General features: G+C 37.1%; 1 protein-coding gene across 1 annotated transcript in view; it reads left to right on the forward strand.

Moving 5' to 3' along the window:
* ME1 (malic enzyme 1) overlaps positions 1 to 19,725 on the forward strand; it is a 194,963-nt gene that overhangs the window by 149,200 nt on the left and 26,038 nt on the right. Inside the window, exons 7-9 of the mRNA XM_004270079.4 lie at positions 525 to 634; positions 12,461 to 12,558; positions 14,304 to 14,417. Coding sequence (XP_004270127.1) covers positions 525 to 634; positions 12,461 to 12,558; positions 14,304 to 14,417 — 322 coding nt within the window. The remainder of the gene's footprint in view (positions 1 to 524; positions 635 to 12,460; positions 12,559 to 14,303; positions 14,418 to 19,725) is intronic.

Consider the following 19,725-nt stretch of genomic DNA (forward strand, 5'->3'; position numbering starts at 1 on the left):
TGAATGGGGCTTCTTGCTAATTTTTGAATGATTTTTTTTCTCTCCTAACTTTCACTTCGGTTACTTTGCTTCTGCTGTTTACTCAGCTTGTGGAACCTTACATCTCTACTTTTGAAATCATGACGTGATTAAAACTCAGTTCATTTGTTACCTGGTTTGTAACCCCAGTCAGGAGTGATATGTGGCTTCTCAACATCTGTTATCCCTTGTTTGTACCACTTTCATATTACTTTTCATGCTTTATTTCAAAATAATTTCTACTAACTTTTAAATTCCTTGACTGCAGGGTACCATATTTTTGCCATCTTTGTAGTATTTCACAGTGCCAATACAATGCTTTTTCCTGTAGTAAGCATGTAGTAAATATTTACTGAACAGACATTGTATTATATATTTACACTAAGTAGCAAGATAGGACCTTTAAAAGAAAATAATGTTTTGCCTTTTCTATAGTCTAATTTTCAAGGTTTATTTTTAAATGTTATTTCATTAACCTCTTCTAATGTGAATATTTTGTCCCATAGGTATGGCATGAATTGCCTTATTCAGTTTGAAGATTTTGCCAATATAAATGCATTTCGGCTCCTGAAAAAGTATCAAAACCAGTACTGCACATTCAATGATGATATTCAAGGTAATCAGATTTTCACTGCATGTAGATCAAGACCAACATGTCCTGATATTAGTTTGTAATTTTATAATGATTCAAATTCAGTAAATTTGCACTGGATACCGATTAAATACCAGGGATTATGCTTGATGATTTCACACATTATTTCTCATTTAATTTTACGTATTTGAGAAAAGTACTCTGTGACTTTAGAATGTACCATATTACGTGTGAGCTAGAGAACAGGTGCCCTAAAATCTGATAAAATCCCCAGTGATTATGGCTAAACAAAGAATAAAATGTATGAAAATATATTATTCATTGTTTAAAATGAAGACCGTATATTTTTCTCTCTTCAGCCTTCATCTCAGTCAGTTTTCTAAGCTTAGAGATCAGTCACAGTTTCTGAGCTTTACCCCAGCAGAAGCTGCCTTCGTATACAGTGTGTACCAGTGCGTTCGTATACAGTGTGGTTTCCTGTTTGTCTTTGATTGATTGTAGATGCTTGGCTACCAGCTTTTGTCTAAGTTACTTGTTTTGTTTCTCACTAAGCCTTTTTTTGCAACTCTCTCTAGATCCACCCCCCCACCAACCCACCTCCCCAAATCCGAAACCTTCCAATGAGAATCTTACTCTTCCTGTTTCGTGAAGGGCAGGTAGAATAAAAGCGCAGGCAGAGATCCAAAGGAGGAAGACCATAGTAAGTTCTGGCAACCTGAAAGAAGATCACAAATGGCTTCCATTTCACTCATCGCAGTGAACATTTTTCAGGGTTGACCTTACTTGGGTTCTCAGCAGCATTTAACATTGTAGACCCCACTGTCTTCCCTGAAATACTCTCTTCCGTCAACTTCCGTGTCACATGCCCCTGCTGACTTGCTTCCTACCTCTTTGAATTTTCACCCTTTTTTTTTTTCCAGGTTCATCCCTCTCTGACTTGCTATTAAATGCCAGAACACTGCAACACTCAGTCCCAGGCCCTTTTCTCTTTGTTCTATTATATCTTAGGTATATACTGCAAGGCCACCCATCCCACTAGCAGATTTATATATTTAGCCCAGACTTCTTTGAATTCTGGGTCCACATACCCATCTGGTTATTTAAAATTTCCTCTGGGATGTCTCAAAGTTATCTCATACTCAACCTCCCCACCATCAAACTCTTATTTCCCCACCAACCTCAGCCTTCTTCGTGTGTTCTCCTTCTCCGTGAATTCCTGATGTCTCTCTCTTCTTCATCTCTCCCTGCCAAATACACTCCATCACTCATCCTCCTGATTTTCTGTTGTAAAAGTCTGTCTCTTCCACAGATTCCTCTCCATTAACCTAAGGTAAGTTACCATCATCTCTCCTAAATAATGGGCATTTTCTAAGAAATCTGTCCACATTTACTGTTGCTTCCCCTTCTTATGTGTTCTCTCCATAGTATGACTGCAGTTTGCCAGATGTAGACGTAGGAGCTGAGAATTTTGTGACAAGCCAAAGTTTTCTTTTTGCCGTAGATATCTAGTCATATCATCCGTTCCATAAAATACTTGAATGGTTTTCCATTGCACTTAAGATGAAAGGTGAAAGTCATAAATATGGTCCAAAATGCATGGTCTGGTCCCTACCTGTCTCTCCAACCTCATTTTTTTTTTGGCCATTCTAGCCATCACTGTCTTTTTCAGGTCCAAACATAAGCCAGACTTCTTCCTGTCACAGGGTCTATTCAAATGCTGATCCATCCTCCTAGAATACTCTTCCCTCCCCTCTTCAAATCTCTTCTCAATCATGACATTCCTCAGGAGAATCTTCTGGATCCTTGTGCTAAGTCAAATCTACCTATCATAGGCTTGCATAGCCCTACTTATATTTCCCTTGTTGAACTTATCACAGAAACAGTTCTATATATTTATGTAATTAAAAAAATTAATATCTCCCTCCCCACTAAACTTTAAGCTCTGTGAAGGACAAGAATATGTCTGTTTTGTTCATCACCTTGTCATTAATACAGTGCCCAGCCCATAGAAGGTACTTAATGTTAATGAAATGAATGACTGTAACACGTCCAAAGCAGGAGTTAGCAAACTACAGCCTATGGGCTAAATCCAGCCCACTGTCTGTTTTTGTAAAGTTTTCTTGCCACACAGCCATGCCCATTTGTTTATGTATTATTTATGATTGCTTTTGTAAGTCTGGGGCAGACATCATGTGACCACAAACCCTAAAATACTTACTATCTGGCCATGTACAGAAAGAGTTTGGCAACCTCTGGTCTAAAAAGAATTGGTGAGGGTCGAACTAAGGAATTAGGTTGGCTAAGGTAGGCGTGCATTTTGGAGAGAACCCTTTCACTGTTTTCAGTGTAGAGACTAGATTCATTGGGAGCAAACCTAAAGGCTGTTGCTGTAGTCCAAGTGCATGGTGATGGTGCCTGGTTCTGGGAAAATGCCAGTCAAGACTAAGAAATAGATGAGTAGTTGTTGATGATGAGGGTGAGGAAATGGCCAAGGATAGAGCCTAGGTGTTTGCCTTGAAGAACGGGTAGAATGGGAAAGCAGTAACTAAGAATGAGAAAATGAGAGGCATTATAACATATAGATGTTAAGAACTCTGGGGTCAGACTGACTTGCTTTGCTCCTTCTTCGTTGGCTGTGGACTTTGATCAATTGACTTCACCTCTCTGAGTTTTAATTTCTCATCTATGGCAGGAAGTTATATAATAGCTTCTATTTTTTTCTTTGGAAATGAGAGGATTAGAAGTTTGATGAGGGTAAAGGGAATTTGAAAGAACTGCTGTAGAGGACTAGAGAGCCATCTGACCATGAAACACAAAAGGATTCAGTAGTGGTGCTGAGGGTCCACTGAAGTTGAAAACCACAAACATACCATGACCCCAGGCTGAGCAGCTTGAGTGCAAGAGCTTAGAGTAGGCAAGGCCAGGATGGTCAGTTGGGTTTATCTATGCTGGGTATTTTATGTGTTTGTGCAGAGAAAGGACAACGGGTTAAGAGTTAAGGTTAAAGTATGACCATAGCACTAAGTTGGATAGAGAAGGAAGTGAAGATATAAGGATGAGTGGATAGGGCCAAAGGGCTAGATTCCCATGAAATTAAACAATAGGTATAATGGGGATAATTGAGTAAAGAACTGGAAAGGTAGGAGATTGCGACCATGATGAGTGAGGTATTCTAATGTAGTTCTTCCAAGAAGGATTAGTTCTGAGAGATGAACCAAGATGAAACTTAGGAGGAATGTAGCCAAAGTGGAGTAAGATGAATGCCATTGGAAATGAGGTGGTCAAAGAAAAGCTTACATGTAAAATGAGGATGATAATATTTCTCTCGTAGAGTTTATATTGTGGACAAAATAGTTATTTGTGAAAATACTATCAACTGAAATATACTTTATAATTTTTAAAATTGACTATGCTTAAGTTCTTTAGTATAACATAGCTATGTAAATATAGTGTATTTAAAGATAAGGAGTCTCTTTTTACGTTTTGAGGCACACTAACGTAATTGGTCTACTCTTTCTTTTCCTAAAATCCTTTGTGATGTTAATTACATTATTACTTTATTGCCATCTTCGTGACAAAGATCCTTATGTTATTTCAACTTCATTTTCTTTTTGTATTCATTTTTTTGAGTGTTTATTTATAAGAAGTGAATATGTGGAGGATTTCAGAAAGGAAATGAAGACAGTCTAATTTTAATGTGCTATAACCCTAACTTGAAGATATAATATATAATGATAGAGTGCCTCTGATGCTACAGACATAGGCTTTGTAGATCAGTGTCTATAAGTCACTTATCAGTTCATTTTGTAGTAGTCTCTAAAGTAGCCACCAGTTAACTGTTGAACAAAACTGTCCTGTCCTTTCTTTAATAGTCTATATCTTTTGATTTTGTGGGTCTCACAGAAATGTCTGTATAGACGTTAAAGACCGGTACTGCACAGTTTTGAATCATTTTACAGAATAAATAGGTATCAGAGTTCTTCAAAAGAACGCTAAATCCAAATCATCAAACAAAATGAGCAATTAGGAATTAGGGTCAGCATTTCTGTCAACTGTGGCCAAGAATTTAGGGGTCAAGGCTTGGGCTGCATCAGCATTAAAGTCAGGAGCACAGGAAATCTGAGGCAGATGCCAGGCCAAGCCAAGAGCACTGCATGTGGAGCTGCCCTGAGAATCCACAGCGGAACATTTCCCCCAGCAGATCACCCCTATGGAGCGTTAAATAACTAGTTTTCACCTCAACTAATCTGCCTAAAGTATAATCTGCACACACACAGTCTACATATTTCCACATTTTAGGGTCCTACTGCCTTAGCCAACAGAAAGTTACGTTTGAGAAAAATGGGTCTAATCTCTGACTAGACAAAACTTGTGGCAAGTTATTGGGGTTCTGACTAGAAATGACCAAACTGTTTTGTGCTTTCTCCATACCAAAATAGTGTCCTTAGTGACACATCTTCCCCATATGTTTCTGTTTTACCTTTTTAACCTTATGTTTTTACTATTTTGCCCACAGATGTCATACTTTCCTCACTGTGGGCATAGAAATTGCATTCTAGTGCCAACAAAAATAATTACATAACTATTACAGCCTTACCATGTAAATAAATGCTTTTACACTGGGCCTTTGGGGGAACTTTCTTTCTTTTTTTTTTTTTTTAACAGATGTGTTATTTAAATTTATTAGCATTTTATGAAAAGTATTTGATTTTTAAAAATACTTAAATTCTACTATATTAATGATCTAAAATAATCTTAAATGATAGAGATTTTAGTTCAAAATTTATTTAGACCTTAATGCATTCTAATTATAAATTATTGCTAACTAGAAGAAGTGTGCAAATTAGCTATTAAGAAATGGAAATTACGGGACTTCCCTGGCGGTCCAGTGGTTTAAGACTTCACCTTCCAATGCAGGGGGTGCGGGTTCGATCCCACATGCCTCGCGACCAAAAACCCAAAACATAAAACAGAAGCAATATTGTAACAAATGCAATAAAGACTTTAAAAATGGTCCACATAAAAAAAAAAAGAATTTTAAGACAAAGAAAGAAAACAGAAATGGAGATTTAATAATATAATCTGGAGACCATCAGAATTCAACAAATTCAGATCAAAAGAATAAGGTCTCATCCTTTGGTCTTTAAAATCAGCTGCAGGGCTTCCCTGGTGGCGCAGTGGTTCAGAGTCAGCCTGCCGATGCAGGGGACACGGGTTCGTGCCCCGGTCCGGGAGGATCCCACATGCCGCGGAGCGGCTGGGCCCGTGAGCCATGGCTGCTGAGCCTGCGCGTCTGGAGCCTGTGCTCCGCAGTGGGAGAGGCCACAACAGTGAGAGGCCCGCGTGCCGCAAAAAAAAAAAAAAAAAATCAGCTGCAAAAAGAGATTTTTCTTCCCATAATACCCTCTCTGGAATAGCTATTCTCTAACTTGACATTCTAAGTAATTTACATAGAAATTTTTGCCATCATGAACTAGCTCGTTAGGATTTTTAAAAATAAGGTAAATGTAGCCTAATCTTATACCAAATGCTTTGATAATTGAAAAGATCAAAGTCAGACATGGTAGAACAGACATTTCACAAATGAAGGAATACCATTGACCTGAAAACATGTTTTAAAGTTTAACCACACCAAGTTTTAAAAAGCGTATTAAACAGCAGATGACAAACTCATTTTCTGTATCAAGCTGGCAAAGGTTTTTATTGTAATCCCAACTGTTAATGATGCTTTAGGAAAATGAACACTCTTGTACATTGATGTTGGGAATATAAATTGGTACAACTCTTGGGGTGGCAGTACATGTCACAGATCTTAATATTATGCAGATCTTTGATCCAAGAATTCTGTTTTTAGAAATTTATCCTCTGCAGCCGAAGGTGTGCAAAACAAATATACAGGGATATTTAGCTAGTTAGTTTACATATTTGTTTATTTTCAAAATGAGATGTGATTGACATATAACACTGTATTAATTTTAGGTGTACAGCTTAATGGTTTGATACACGTATGTATTGCTAAATGATCACCACAACAAGTTAACATCCATCACCACACATAGTTACAAATTCTTTTTTTCTTGTGATAAGAACTTTAAAGATCTACTCTTGTGCCAACTTTCAATGTACAATATAGTATTATTAACCTAGTCACCATGATGTACATTACACCCCCAGAACTTATTTATCTTCTAACTGGAAGTCTGTGCCTTTGACTCCCTGTACCCATTTTGTACAACTGCCACCAGTCTGTTCCCTGTATCTATGTGTTTGTTTTTTGTTTTAGATTCCACATATAAGGGAGACAGAGTGTTTGTCTTTCTCTGTCTGATTTGTTTCACTTAGCATAATGCCCTCACGGTTCATCCCTGTTGTCACAAAAGATAGAATTTCTTACCTTTTAGTGGTTGAATAACATTCATATATATATATCTACTTCACATTTTCTTTACCCATTCATTTGTCATTGGACACTTGGGTTGTTTCCACGTCTTGGCAATTGTAAATAATGCTACAGTGAACATAGGGGTGCATGTATCTTTTCAAGACGGTGATTTCGTTTCCTGCAGAGAAATACGCAGAAGTGGAATTGCTGGGTCACATAGTAATTCTAGTTTTAATTTTTTGAGGAACCTCCATAATGTTTTCGGAAAACACATAGAGGCTGCACCAATTTACATTCCCACCAGCAGTGCACCAGGGTTCTTTTTTTTCTACATCCTTGACAACATGTGTTATTTTTTTTTTGTCTTTTTTTTTTTTAATACCAGAAATTTAGTTTATTCAGGAAGAGCAGAGGAATTGCAATTTGGGAAATGCATCCTGTAGCAAATTACAGGAGGGTCCCTTGTCTTTTTGATAATAGCCATTCAAACAGGTGTGAGGTAATATCCCAGTCTGGTTTTGAATGGCATTCCCCTGATGGTTAGTGAGGTCTTGCCCATTTGTATGTCTTCTCTGGAAAAATGTCTATTCAGATAAAGATATTTACTGTGATGTTATGTTTAATGGCAAAAATCAGAAAGCCTCTAAATACCCAAAGATACAGGTTTGGTTAAATAAATTATCACAGGTTCATCCTATAGGATATTACAACTATACAAAATAATATTTTAAAATATATTATTGATATGGTAAGATAGTCAACAAAATATTTTTAGGTGATAAAAATATGTTAAATAAGTATGTTAAAATAATAAGCATGGCATGAGATTTTTTTAAATTAATTTTTATTGGAATATAGTTGATTAACAATGTTGGGTTAGTTTCAGAGGTACAGCAAAATGAATCAGTTATACATATACATATATCCACTCTTTTTTAGATTCTATTCCCATGAAATATTTTTCTATAAAGTTTTCTTGAATTTGCATATATCAGGTAGAGAAAGAACTTGTAAGAATGTACATCAGAATGTTGAAAACTACGGTACCTAGACAATGGGATTATAGGTGACATATTTATTATTATATTATTTATTATTCCTGCCAGTGTCAACTTTCTGCCAGTGTTCTTCAAGCCAAGTAGGGAAAGAATAAACTTTCATTTAGTCTTTCTTATTTTGAGTATGGTACCGTTGCACCCATTATCCCTGGAACCTTACAATTATGTCTGGTGCCTTACAGTCCGGAGACCCTCTTTAGAAAATAAACCTCTAGGGGCTTCCCTGGTGGCGCAGTGGTTGAGAGTCCGCCTGCCGATGCAGGGGACACGGGTTCGTGCCCCGGTCCGGGAAGATCCCACATGCCGTGGAGCAGCTGGGCCCGTGAGCCATGGCCGCTGAGCCTGCGCGTCCGGAGCCTGTGCTCCGCAACGGGAGAGGCCACAGCAGTGAGAGGCCCGCGTACCGCAAAAAAAAAAAAAAAAAAAGAAAAGAAACCTCTAGTTTCTTTCTAAACCTCCAGGGTGTGGGAGAGTCAACTGTGTGCCGACAGGAGAGGGAAGTGGATCTGGGTTCAGACAACTTCTTAACAGATTTTTGAGCAGCTTCCTGTGTGTATCCTCTCTTTTATCCCCACTTCCAGAGGTACTTGGTGCCTCCTACACTCAGGCCCTCAGGACCGGGGTAGGTACCCTGGACCTCTCACATTCACCCCTCAGGACCAGGGTAGGTACCCAGGACCTCTCACATTCACCCCTCAGGACCAGGGTAGGTGCCCTGGACCTCTCACATTCACCCCTCAGGACCGGGGTAGGTGCCCTGGACCTCTCACATTCACCCCTCAGGACCGGGGTAGGTGCCCTGGACCTCTCACATTCACCCCTCAGGACCGGGGTAGGTGCCCTAAACGCCTCAGTCTGTGTGCTTAAACACATTTATTCATCCTCCTCCTGCCTCTAGTTCTTGTTCTTCACCTGATCTATTTATCTAGTAAAGCACTGTAATAATTGGATTATACATAAGTCTTCTCTACTAGTTTTATATAGTAAGTCTAATCAGATTTAATAAATGAATTGCATTAGTAGAAGTGATTCTTTGATAAAAGGTAAGACTGATATTTAATAACCACAGCAAAGGGACAGCATAAATGGTGACTTAATGTTAAAGTTGTACACAAAGACAATAGAAGTTTCTACACTTTTAAGATTGACCCTTTAGTATCTCGCTAACAATGTTAAATGTTAAGTACTCTTTAAAAGTGATAGTACAAAGATAAACTTTAACCTGTCTTTGATTTCCTAAAAGTTTAGTTTTCAATCTCAAAGCAGAAGTTACTTTGGAACAATTTAATGTGGAGACTCACATTTTTATGTAACATCAACTTGTCACATTTACTCCCTTGATTGCAATGAAATTTAAATCAAGGCAGTATCAGGCGGTAGGACCAGGTTGTGTAGAAGAATCATGTTCAAGTTCACCTTTTGGTAGTGCTAAATATTTCTAATTTTGTTAATTAATTCTGTAAAGAGAAGTTTAGATGTTTCATTATGTCCTCAGGAAATATTATAAAATATATTTTTAAAATTTATTTATTTTATTTATTTATTTTTGGCTGCGTTGGGTCTTCGTTGCTGTGCGCAGGTTTTCTCTAGTTGCGGCGAGTGGGGGCTTCTCTTGTTGCGGAGCACGGGCTCTAGGCGCGCATGCTTCAGTAGTTGTGGCACGTGGGCTCTAGAGAGCAAGCTCAGTAGTTGTGGCACACGGGCTTAGTTGCTCTGCGGCATGTGGGATCTTCCCGGACCAGGGCTCGAACCCATGTCTCCTGCGTTGGCAGGTGGATTCTTAACCGCTGCATCACCAGGGAATCCCCATAAAATATACTTTTAAATATAAGGCTCTGATATCCAGTGTAGATAGAGACTTATTTTGCCTTATTTGGGGTAATATGTCTGAACTTAAAACATTTTGAGTTTTAGTGCAGAATGATGTAGCATAACCATATAAAAATATCACACATTATAGCTAGTATCTTTTGGAATATTTTATTCTGTCTATCCTTAAATGCCCAATTCTATTTAAAAATCAAAACAATAGTATAGACACAGTGATTGTTGATGATACTTCAACTTTGACTCTTCAGCTCGTTAAATCTTGGGGTGCTGGTAGAATCTGTAGAGACCCTTCAAGTTACAGAATCTCAGAGTTGGAAGGGAGCTTAGAGTCCCTTAAATCCAAACTTCTGGCCAATGTAGAGACAGTTTGAGATGCTATTTGTGAATAAGTGTTCATCTAGTGTCTGGATAGCTGTACCTCTCTAATTAAAATTCTCTTTTCATCTGTTTAACAACTCTAGTCAATCTGTCTTGTTGTATGAAGCAAATACCATTCTAAACCTGCCATGGTATCTTTCTTACGTAGATCAGCGCCTTATTTTTACACAGGCTTTCATCATAAATAATATATAGAAGAGTGACCTTTGTGTGATGTGTGACTTAATTGCAATTCATAATGTGTAGCATGGCGGCTCAAAATTGCAAGCATTTTATATTTGTGTTCCTAAATAAAAAACATGCAAGAGACACACAGCTCTTCAATAATTAATCATTTATTGTGATCTTATTTGTGACTACCAAATTCTATAAGAAAGAAGCAAACAACCAAAAGATTCAAAAGAACAAATCTACTGATGGTGCAATGTTTAATGCATCTTTGGTATTTGGCATACATAACGCTTCATCATTGTGTCACTCTTCAAACCTATTCTAATCTATGTTTTTTGGTTTATTTTTATTTTTTTAACTAAATGAGAGTGTTTAAAATTTCACTAGGCTTTACTACCCAGCTGAGTGATCTAGGAATCATAGGTAGAATGTTACTTTAGAGGAGTAAATTGTAGATACAACAGGGAGGTACTGCAGGAAGCTTCAGAGTTATATTTCAGACGTGAACCATGAAGGAATTGAGCCATGTAATTATGTTCAAAGCAAAAGAACTGCTCTGTGATCTGTGAAAGCTTATATGGCAAAGTAATAAAATTAGAACTGGTGAAGTTTCTACTACCATGAGGCATGATGAGGAAAGCTCAGTTTTTATCCTAAATGATTTTTACATTAATTTTGTCCAGTGTCCTTGGGATTCACCAGTGATTTATCATAGGTAGGAAGCTGATTAAAGACTGCACCAACATCAGTTTTTCGTTGCTATTAACTGTTAATTTTTCCAATTGAAAATTAAAACATTTAAATTTTCTAATAGCACTTAGTATTTTTTGATCTCATATAATACAGTGATTTTACAGCTGAGCAAACTGATAAATACAATGATTTCTCTAAATTCATTCAGCTAGTAAACAGGTTGAGCTGGAAATCCACCTAAGAATCCAGACCCCATGTTCTTTTTTATTTATTGATCTATTTATCTATCTATTTATTTTAAAATTGAAGTATAGTTGATTTACAATGTTGTGTTAACTACTGCTGTGCAGAAAAGTGATTCAGTTTGAATATATATATATTCTTTTTTAAAATATTCTTTTCCATTATGGTTTATCATAGGATATTGAATACAGTTCTCTGTGCTATACAGTAGGACCTTGTTGTTTATCCATCCTATATATAAAAGCTTACATCTGCTAAACCCAACCTCCCACTCCTAATTTATCCCTCCCCCTCCACCTTTCCCCCCTGGGAACCATAACTTTGTTTTCTACATCTGTGACTCTATTTCTGTTTTGTAAATAACTTCATTTGTATCATTGTTTTAGATTCCATATATAAGTGATGTCATATGATATTTGTCTTTCTCTTTCTGACTTACTTCACTTAGTATGATAATCTCTGGTTGCATCCATGTTGCTGCAAATGGCATTATTTCATTCTTTTTTGTGGCCGAGTAATATTCCATTGTATATACATATATACCACACCTTCTTTATCCATTCTTCTGTCAGTGGACATTTAGATTGTTTTTATGTCTTGGCTATTGTGAATAGTGCTGCTAGGAACATAGGGGTGCATGAATCTTTTTGAATTATAGTTTTTTCTGGATATATGCCCAGGAGTGGGATTGCTGGATCCTATGGTAGCTCTATTTTTAGTTTTCTGAGGAACCTCCATACTGTTTTCCACAGTGGCTGCACCAACTTACATTCCCACCAACAGTGTAGGAGGGTTCCCTCTTCTGCACATCCTCTCCAGCAGGTTCTTAGTCACTGCATCACCAAATTCAGCCACAGAACCTTCTTTTTTGGAAAGTTTTCAACAGTCGTTAAGTTGCTGTCTTAAAAGACAGATGTCAGTAGCCTGAGAATTTCACGTCAAATGCAAGCGTGGGGTCAGACAACCGCAGGTTCCTTTTCTGCACCAGTTAACCTGTTGTGTGATGATTTCAAGACATGAGTATCAGTTTGAGGCTTGGGATTCGGGATACAGCAGCGCCCATGTGAGGATTGCTCAGGGTGTTTCTTGTTGCAGGAACGGCATCTGTCGCAGTTGCTGGCATCCTTGCAGCCCTTCGAATAACCAAGAATAAGCTGTCTGATCAAACAGTACTATTCCAAGGAGCTGGAGAGGTACCTGCCTTATGTAGGGCTTACGTTCTCCTACAGTAGTGAACATAACATTCATTCTAATTACTCATGAATTTGAAGTTTGAGGTAGTCTCTCAAATTTTTAGTTTATTGAAACTATAGGTTTTACTGAAAGATTCTTCAAATTAAGTATTGAGGCATATTAATTTTTCACAGGAGACTTTAGAGGCATAGAGATATTTTCACAGTTTTCAATTTGTAAGATTATCAGATGTTGCTGTGGGTTTTTGTTAGGCATATTTAAGGTGCCATGCAGGAACCAAAAAAGTTTCCAGTGTATGACTAATTATATATAAAAACCTTTAAGTATTTAAGCTATTATAGCCGATGCTAACTTTTAGTATCCTCCAGTGTCACATACCAACATTTTCTTAACTTGACTGACAATTCAATGTGCACATTCATAACTATATAGAAGTTTCTTAGAAAAAATATCTTGAATTGAAGATTCATCATGCAGTATAACCATTCACACGCAAAAGAACTAAAACATTTAAAATTGTTGGAAAGAGTTGGCAGGAATACAAAATAATGCTGTTTCCTGTTCTCTTTTTCTATGGGTTAATCATTTGAAAGAAGAAAATTAGACTCGTTATAATAATTCACCCCCAAAATAGAAATTAAAATGTCAATTTAGTTTGAGCTTCTTGTGAGAAAACTGCCAAAATCTTTTTAGAATTATAGAATGTAATAAATGGGGAAATGCTTCGTGGCTATACATATTTTAAGAAGCCTTAAATTTTCAAATTTAATATGATTATGAATAAATGTATTACACTGGAAGAAACTGTATACTGTCTTGGGTTTGATTTTACTTGTTCTTAAAATAAAGCAAAATACATGAAGCTAAAACTTACAAGATATAACCATGTGAAAGAATTCAGGGTGTAAGTCACAAATTTATTTTCATATCAGAATAAAAATCAAGGTTAAATTACAGCTCATTAAAATTTGATTTTTTTTTATTTCTGTGAATTGTTACATGCTGTACTTAATTTTAGTAAACTTCTTTAAATTTCCAAAGGGTTTTGTTGAATGCCACAGGCCAGTTCTTGGTACTCAGCAGGAGAGAGGTATTCATGGTTGGATGATTCAAAACTGGCCCTTGTTTGTCCCTGAAAAGGTTTTGGAAATTTCACAGATCATCTCCAAATTTATCATATACCAAAGGAGTTGTTTCCTTTAATCTTGCAAGAAATCTCACAGTACTTTCTTTGTCCAAATTAAGAGAGTAAATAAATGCTCGGGAACACATATTTTAAGTGTTCCATTTTATTGCCTAATTGGTCAAGTTCTCATCCAAATGACCAGGCTTCATTCTTCCAATTCAGTTAGCAGAGCTTGAACTGAACAATAAGCAATACAGTCTCATAAGCAAGGTTGAGCAGTTCATTATTTTAAATTCAATATTTTCTTATTAGAGGAAATCTTAATTGTATGAACAAGGTTAAAGATGCTGACAACCAAGGATATCACTGGTTTATCTGTGGCTCAGTATAAAGCAGCATAATAGTGATTCTGTTGTAATAAAAAGAGTAAATAATTGTCATTTAGCAGAACCCAAATGTGACAAAAATACTTCACTCCCAGTACAAGTGAAGAAGAATATAGCTCTTTCGGTCAACAGAGCCATTTTGTACTTCCTTGTTCACAGTGACGAAATGAGGTAAAATGTGACTCTTGATAAGGGATTATGTGGAACAACATGAAACATTTTTGTTTTTAAGGCTGCCTTAGGGATTGCGCACTTGATTGTTATGGCCATGGAGAAAGAAGGTTTACCAAAGGAGAAAGCCATGAAGAAGATATGGTTGGTGGACTCGAAAGGATTAATAGTTAAGGTAAGAATTTGTCATTTTTAACCAGATACAGTATTTTAATCAGTACCCCATTCTGGACGCCCATCTTAAAGACAACTACTGTTTCCACCTACCTCACCTCCAACACTGTGTTAAAAGAGTAGCCATTGCACACGAATGACCATGTCATACAATAATGCGGGTACTCTTCTGAATAAAGAAGAAAACTATGGCTCGGCCATTGTATCCGTCTGTGATGTGAGTAGGCTTTTCACAGCTCCATCGGTTGTCTGCCCGCGTGAATTCATTTAGTTTCTAAGTGAGGTGGTTTGAGACTGATACGGGTGAAAGACTTCAGTCCAGCTCCTTTCACTAAGGGCTGCCTGTCAAATTGCACACTGGCTGGAAAGAAAGAAGGAAAAAAATGAAACAGCTCTTTTACCAGCTACTTTCTCTTAACCAGAGTCTTGAGAGTTTTCATGGTAATTCCTGAGAAGAACTTTAATAAATGGGCTGTTTCAGTGTTAACTTCCTTGAGGTTGTCTCCCAGCTTTAATGGAGACAATAGTATCCACGTTATAGGGTTATTGTGAGAAGCTAAATAAGAGTAGGAAGGTGACCATGATCCAGTTATAAGGCGTTATTATTACTGCTGCCAGATGTGCACATCACTCTCTCTTCCTTAAACTGCCAGAGAAAATATACTTGTAAATCCCCCTTCCACATGAAGGAGAATTTTTTTTTTTTTTGTGGTATGCGGGCCTCTCATCGCTGTGGCCTCTCCCGCTGTGGAGCACAGGCTCCGGACGCGCAGGCTCAGCGGCCATGGCTCATGGGCCCAGCCGCTCCGTGGCATGTGGGATCTTCCCAGACCGGGGCACGAACCCATGTCCCCTGCATCGGCAGGCGGACTCTCAACCACTGCGCCACCAGGGAAGCCCTAAGGTGAATTTTTAAAAAAATCAGTGATAAGCAATGTATCCAGGAATTTAATAGAGAAACAAATGTGAATGTGTGCTGACTTTCTGGAAAGCTATTTTATGTGTATCCAAGAGTCTTTAAAAGTTTATGCTTCTGATCCAACAGTTTCCATTCTAAGAATCTTTACCATAGAGATAGAGATGTGTACAGTGTTTTATGTGTGAGGGTGTTATCACAGCACTATTTACATTTGTGAAATGTTTCATCATACAGTAATTATAATAGTGATATGTTATACTTACCTAAATAAAGGATAATTGTGACATGAATTGGGGAATAGCCCCTGTAATATACAGACTTAAAGTTATTTTCAAAGAACTATAAAATAACCTTAAAGGATTCATAATATAATGTTAGGTGAAAATAGGAAAACACTATATTATATGTAACTATTTTGCTTTAAAAATTGAGTTGTATATGAAAGAGAAAGAAATGCATCAAATACATATTACTTTAAAACTTACTTTTAGTGCCTTTCTCCATATTCCAGATTCTCCTTAATCATTGTGTTTCTTTAAAAGCTAGAAGATGTTCATTTTTAAAAAGATATAGATCAAGAAATTTTGCTTTAAATGAAGAAAAAGTATATGCATAACTGTTTGTAGAACATGAGTATCTATAAAACCGTGAAACAAAACAGAAAGTACCTTTATAACATCTCCTGGGACCAAATAATAATAATTTTATTAATTTCATTAACAATAAATAATAACAGTGTAATTGTTTATAGTATATAAGAAATAAAGTTTTAAGTTTGTTGGCTTAAAAATTCCTATTGCTTTAAAGAATCAGCATAACTATAAAAAATTGTACACTGTGGCCACATGAAGTATACTGTCATGAAATAAGAACATTTACTGAGTGAAATCATCTGTGGCTCAGGCATTATACTTGTGGGGACACAGTAAGGCCCTTGATCTCAGGAGGCTCCCAGCCTAGTGGGAAAAACTCAAACAAGCCAAGAGTTACAACTCCACGTGACAATGTTACAGAAGTATGTCCTTGGTGCCAGGGGTGCACAGGACATGGTGCTTCCACCACACTAAAGAGAAGAACAGGGAGGCTGAGGACGGTTCCAAAACAAGGTGTCTTTCCAGCTGAGTTTGAAAGGAAGAGTTGGGAGTTGATCTCGAGTCTCCATAGACATCTTAAACTTCTTATATGCAAAACTGAGATAAGGGAAGCTGAGTGGCAAGTTCACTCTGAGATCTTGATTGAAGCTACGGATCATGTCTTCTACCTCTCTATCTTCAAAGCCCTACTGGTGTCTAGTAATTGACAATAAATATGTTGTTAATAAATGAGTTAATGAATGAGGTTCTTCCGGGCAGAAGAACAGCATTTGCAAAAGAAAATGTTTTGCGAGAAGAGACACTTAGGGATTAGGTTTGAAAGGAATCGAGTGATGACAGGTGATGAAGGCTCTTCTAAATCCTGAACATGAGCAGTTTTCAGCCTCTTGTCACTCTGATGGCCTTGTGGAGGATGGACTGAAATGAGGTGCAGCTAAGAAACTAGTTACAAAGCTGTTGCAGTAATACAGATCAAAGTTAATTAAGGCCTGAAATAAAGCAGTGACTAAGAGGGTCGGTGAAAGATGTTTGATTCAGTAGATATTTAGGATACAGGATTGGCGTACTTAGTAACCGATTAAATATGGAAGGAGAAGTAGAGCAGAGGAAGGAATCTAGCAGGACTCCTTGGGTGTATAGGTAAGTGATGTGGCCATTAATGTTACAAAAAAAAAAAAGGAATAACGAATAGGCCAGTTTAAGGGAAAGGTAATGAGATCAGTTTCGGACATAGCAAGTTTAAGGTGCCCGTGGAGACCTCAGATAGAGGTGTCCCTTTGGCAGTTGGAGAGACAAGACTGACGCTTGGGAAAAGGATCTGGGCTCCCAGAGGTGGAGGTTTGAGGATCATCATATGTATATAGTGGGAGCCATGGAAAACGCTGTACAAACTGTGCTGTACTTAGGGATGCAATACATGCGAGAATCAGAAAAGGTGAAAGCCCGCGACTGTGATTTTCTTTCATGATTTCTCATGACATTTCAATGGGAAATCTTCAAAAAAATACATAGATTTTAGCATCTCAAGTACTTTTAACTAGATTAACTGAACTGAGACTCCAAATTCCATGGATTACAATACTTGGAGGGACATGTATTACAGCATGACTAGTATTTGGAATAACTGTGAAATTGTTGCCTAGACCTAATCAGTCACTCTTACTTCATGTCTTTTACTTGCCAAAATAAAGAGCTGCATATGTTCTGCTTGCCAAGATAAATAAAGTTATGTTTTAAAAGATTCTTATATATTTAATAGTTTTTGTGCTATTTAATGTAAGAGAAACTTCAATTCACTTTTTCTTTCATGTTTTTAAACCATCAGAATTATAATGTTGATTTTTGTGGCAGAACTAATAAATCTTAGAGTAACTACTAAATTGGTATAATCTTGCTTTCAGTTTTGCATGATTTTTTGGTGCTTGTTATCCTTTATTCTTAGTATTTTTTACAACCTCTCTTGAAAACCAGTAATAATCATTTTATTAATTTCATTAACTTACATGCAGTTGTTTATAATAGATAAAAAATATCTTAAAGTTCTAAATAAAATTTTTTATTAGTCGAACTCCTTCAGTCTTTAAACCCATAAAACCCAAACTATAAAGTAACACTGTGAGGTTAGCGCATTTATGGAGTTATGTAATCATCAGACTAGATAATTAGTATTCTAATGTGTTGTCTGTTTTCAGTTTTTGTTTTCAACTCCACATCTATAGTATTTTCTATCATTTACCTCATATCCATATGTACTATAATTATCAATATCTTAAATAATTCATCAGTATCAGTAAGGTTGATTGAAATGGATTATTTCGTCACTGATAATACTCAGATATCTTAGTTTAGTGTCTTACAGCAAGAAACAGTTGACATACTATTTAGCCCACTAAGATTAGTACATTTTAATATAAACAAACTAATACTTGGTTTAAAAGAAATCCTTCCAAACTAAAAATTAGAGGGAGAATAAATACAGTAAAGAAAGGATAAAAAGGAGCGCTCCCAGCATGACTAGTATTTGCATTTCACAATGTTAATTTGGAGCATTTTTAGGGAGGACAAGAAGCCACAAAACAAAAACCAATCCAGACTTAATCTTTTTCTTAAATAAATATATCTTGGCTTTCACTAATAAACCAAGTGAATGTTGATGCAGGAAACTCCAAAATAAAATGTAGGGTATTAATAGGTATCATGAAGGATAGACTTCCTCTAACACAGAATAGGACTGTAGTATTTTATTTTATTTTTATTTTATTTTGTTCTGTTTGGCACAGTTCTGTTTTCAATTATTTAAAAAAGTTTTTTGCTTTACAGTTATAGTTAAATGTGTGGTTCCTGTAAGAAAGAGATAGTAACTAAAAGTATTTTATATGTTGCAAGGGTAGTTGTTTCCTTCCTGAGAGTTTAATCTTTAGGTCTAGGGCTGGAAACTCCATGCTGTATGGAAAAAGTTTTCCTTTCCCCTGTGATGTTATCAGAATTTTAGCCAGTGATACTGTCACCACCTTGAATGATGGTTAATACATTGCATACACTGTGGTTTTAAAAAAAAAAATTCTGATTCCTAAGAAACTTTGAAGCTTGGTGAAAAGTATCTGGCTGGCTTTTTTTTCCTCCCTCTTTTCCATTTCTTATTGAGCATATGATCACTATATATGTAGGTACTAAAAAGCGCAGAGGCGTAAGTTATATACACGAGTCTTAAAGACAGAAAATTATGGACATGGACTTTTAGCAAATACAAAATTAAATACTGATGGAGTTAACCACCTGTTATCTTCCGTTATGACCACTCTGCACCCCTTTGTTATGCTCTAACGTGGAAAACACTTTTGTCACATCGTTCATCTTCTTTTAGTCTGTCCTTGAGATGACGAAACTGAGCTCTGAGCTCTTCAGCAAGCACACACACTCGCGCTGCGAGTGAAACGTTATTGACTGACAGGTTCTGTCTTCAGATAAAGAGGGGCCAGATTCAACTCTGATAACCTATCGACATGACAACAAAAACAGGCCAGTAAAATGGGGCAGATTGTCCAAGCAGGCACGGATTCCAGAGTTCTTCTGGTACCTGTGTGTAGGGAGGAATGCATAGTTATCAGTGGCAGTGCAGTTATTTTTTATTTATTTATTTTTTTTGCGGTACGTGGGCCTCTCACTGTTGTGGCCTCTCCCGCTGCGGAGCCCAGGCTCCGGACGCGCAGGCTCAGTGGCCATGGCTCACGGGCCCAGCCGCTCCGCGGCGTGTGTGATCTTCCCGGACCAGGGCACGAACCCGTGTCCCCTGCATC

The sequence above is a fragment of the Orcinus orca genome, chromosome 12 (genome assembly GCF_937001465.1).
Source record: "Orcinus orca chromosome 12, mOrcOrc1.1, whole genome shotgun sequence".
In the NCBI taxonomy this organism is placed as follows: Eukaryota; Metazoa; Chordata; class Mammalia; order Artiodactyla; family Delphinidae; genus Orcinus; species Orcinus orca.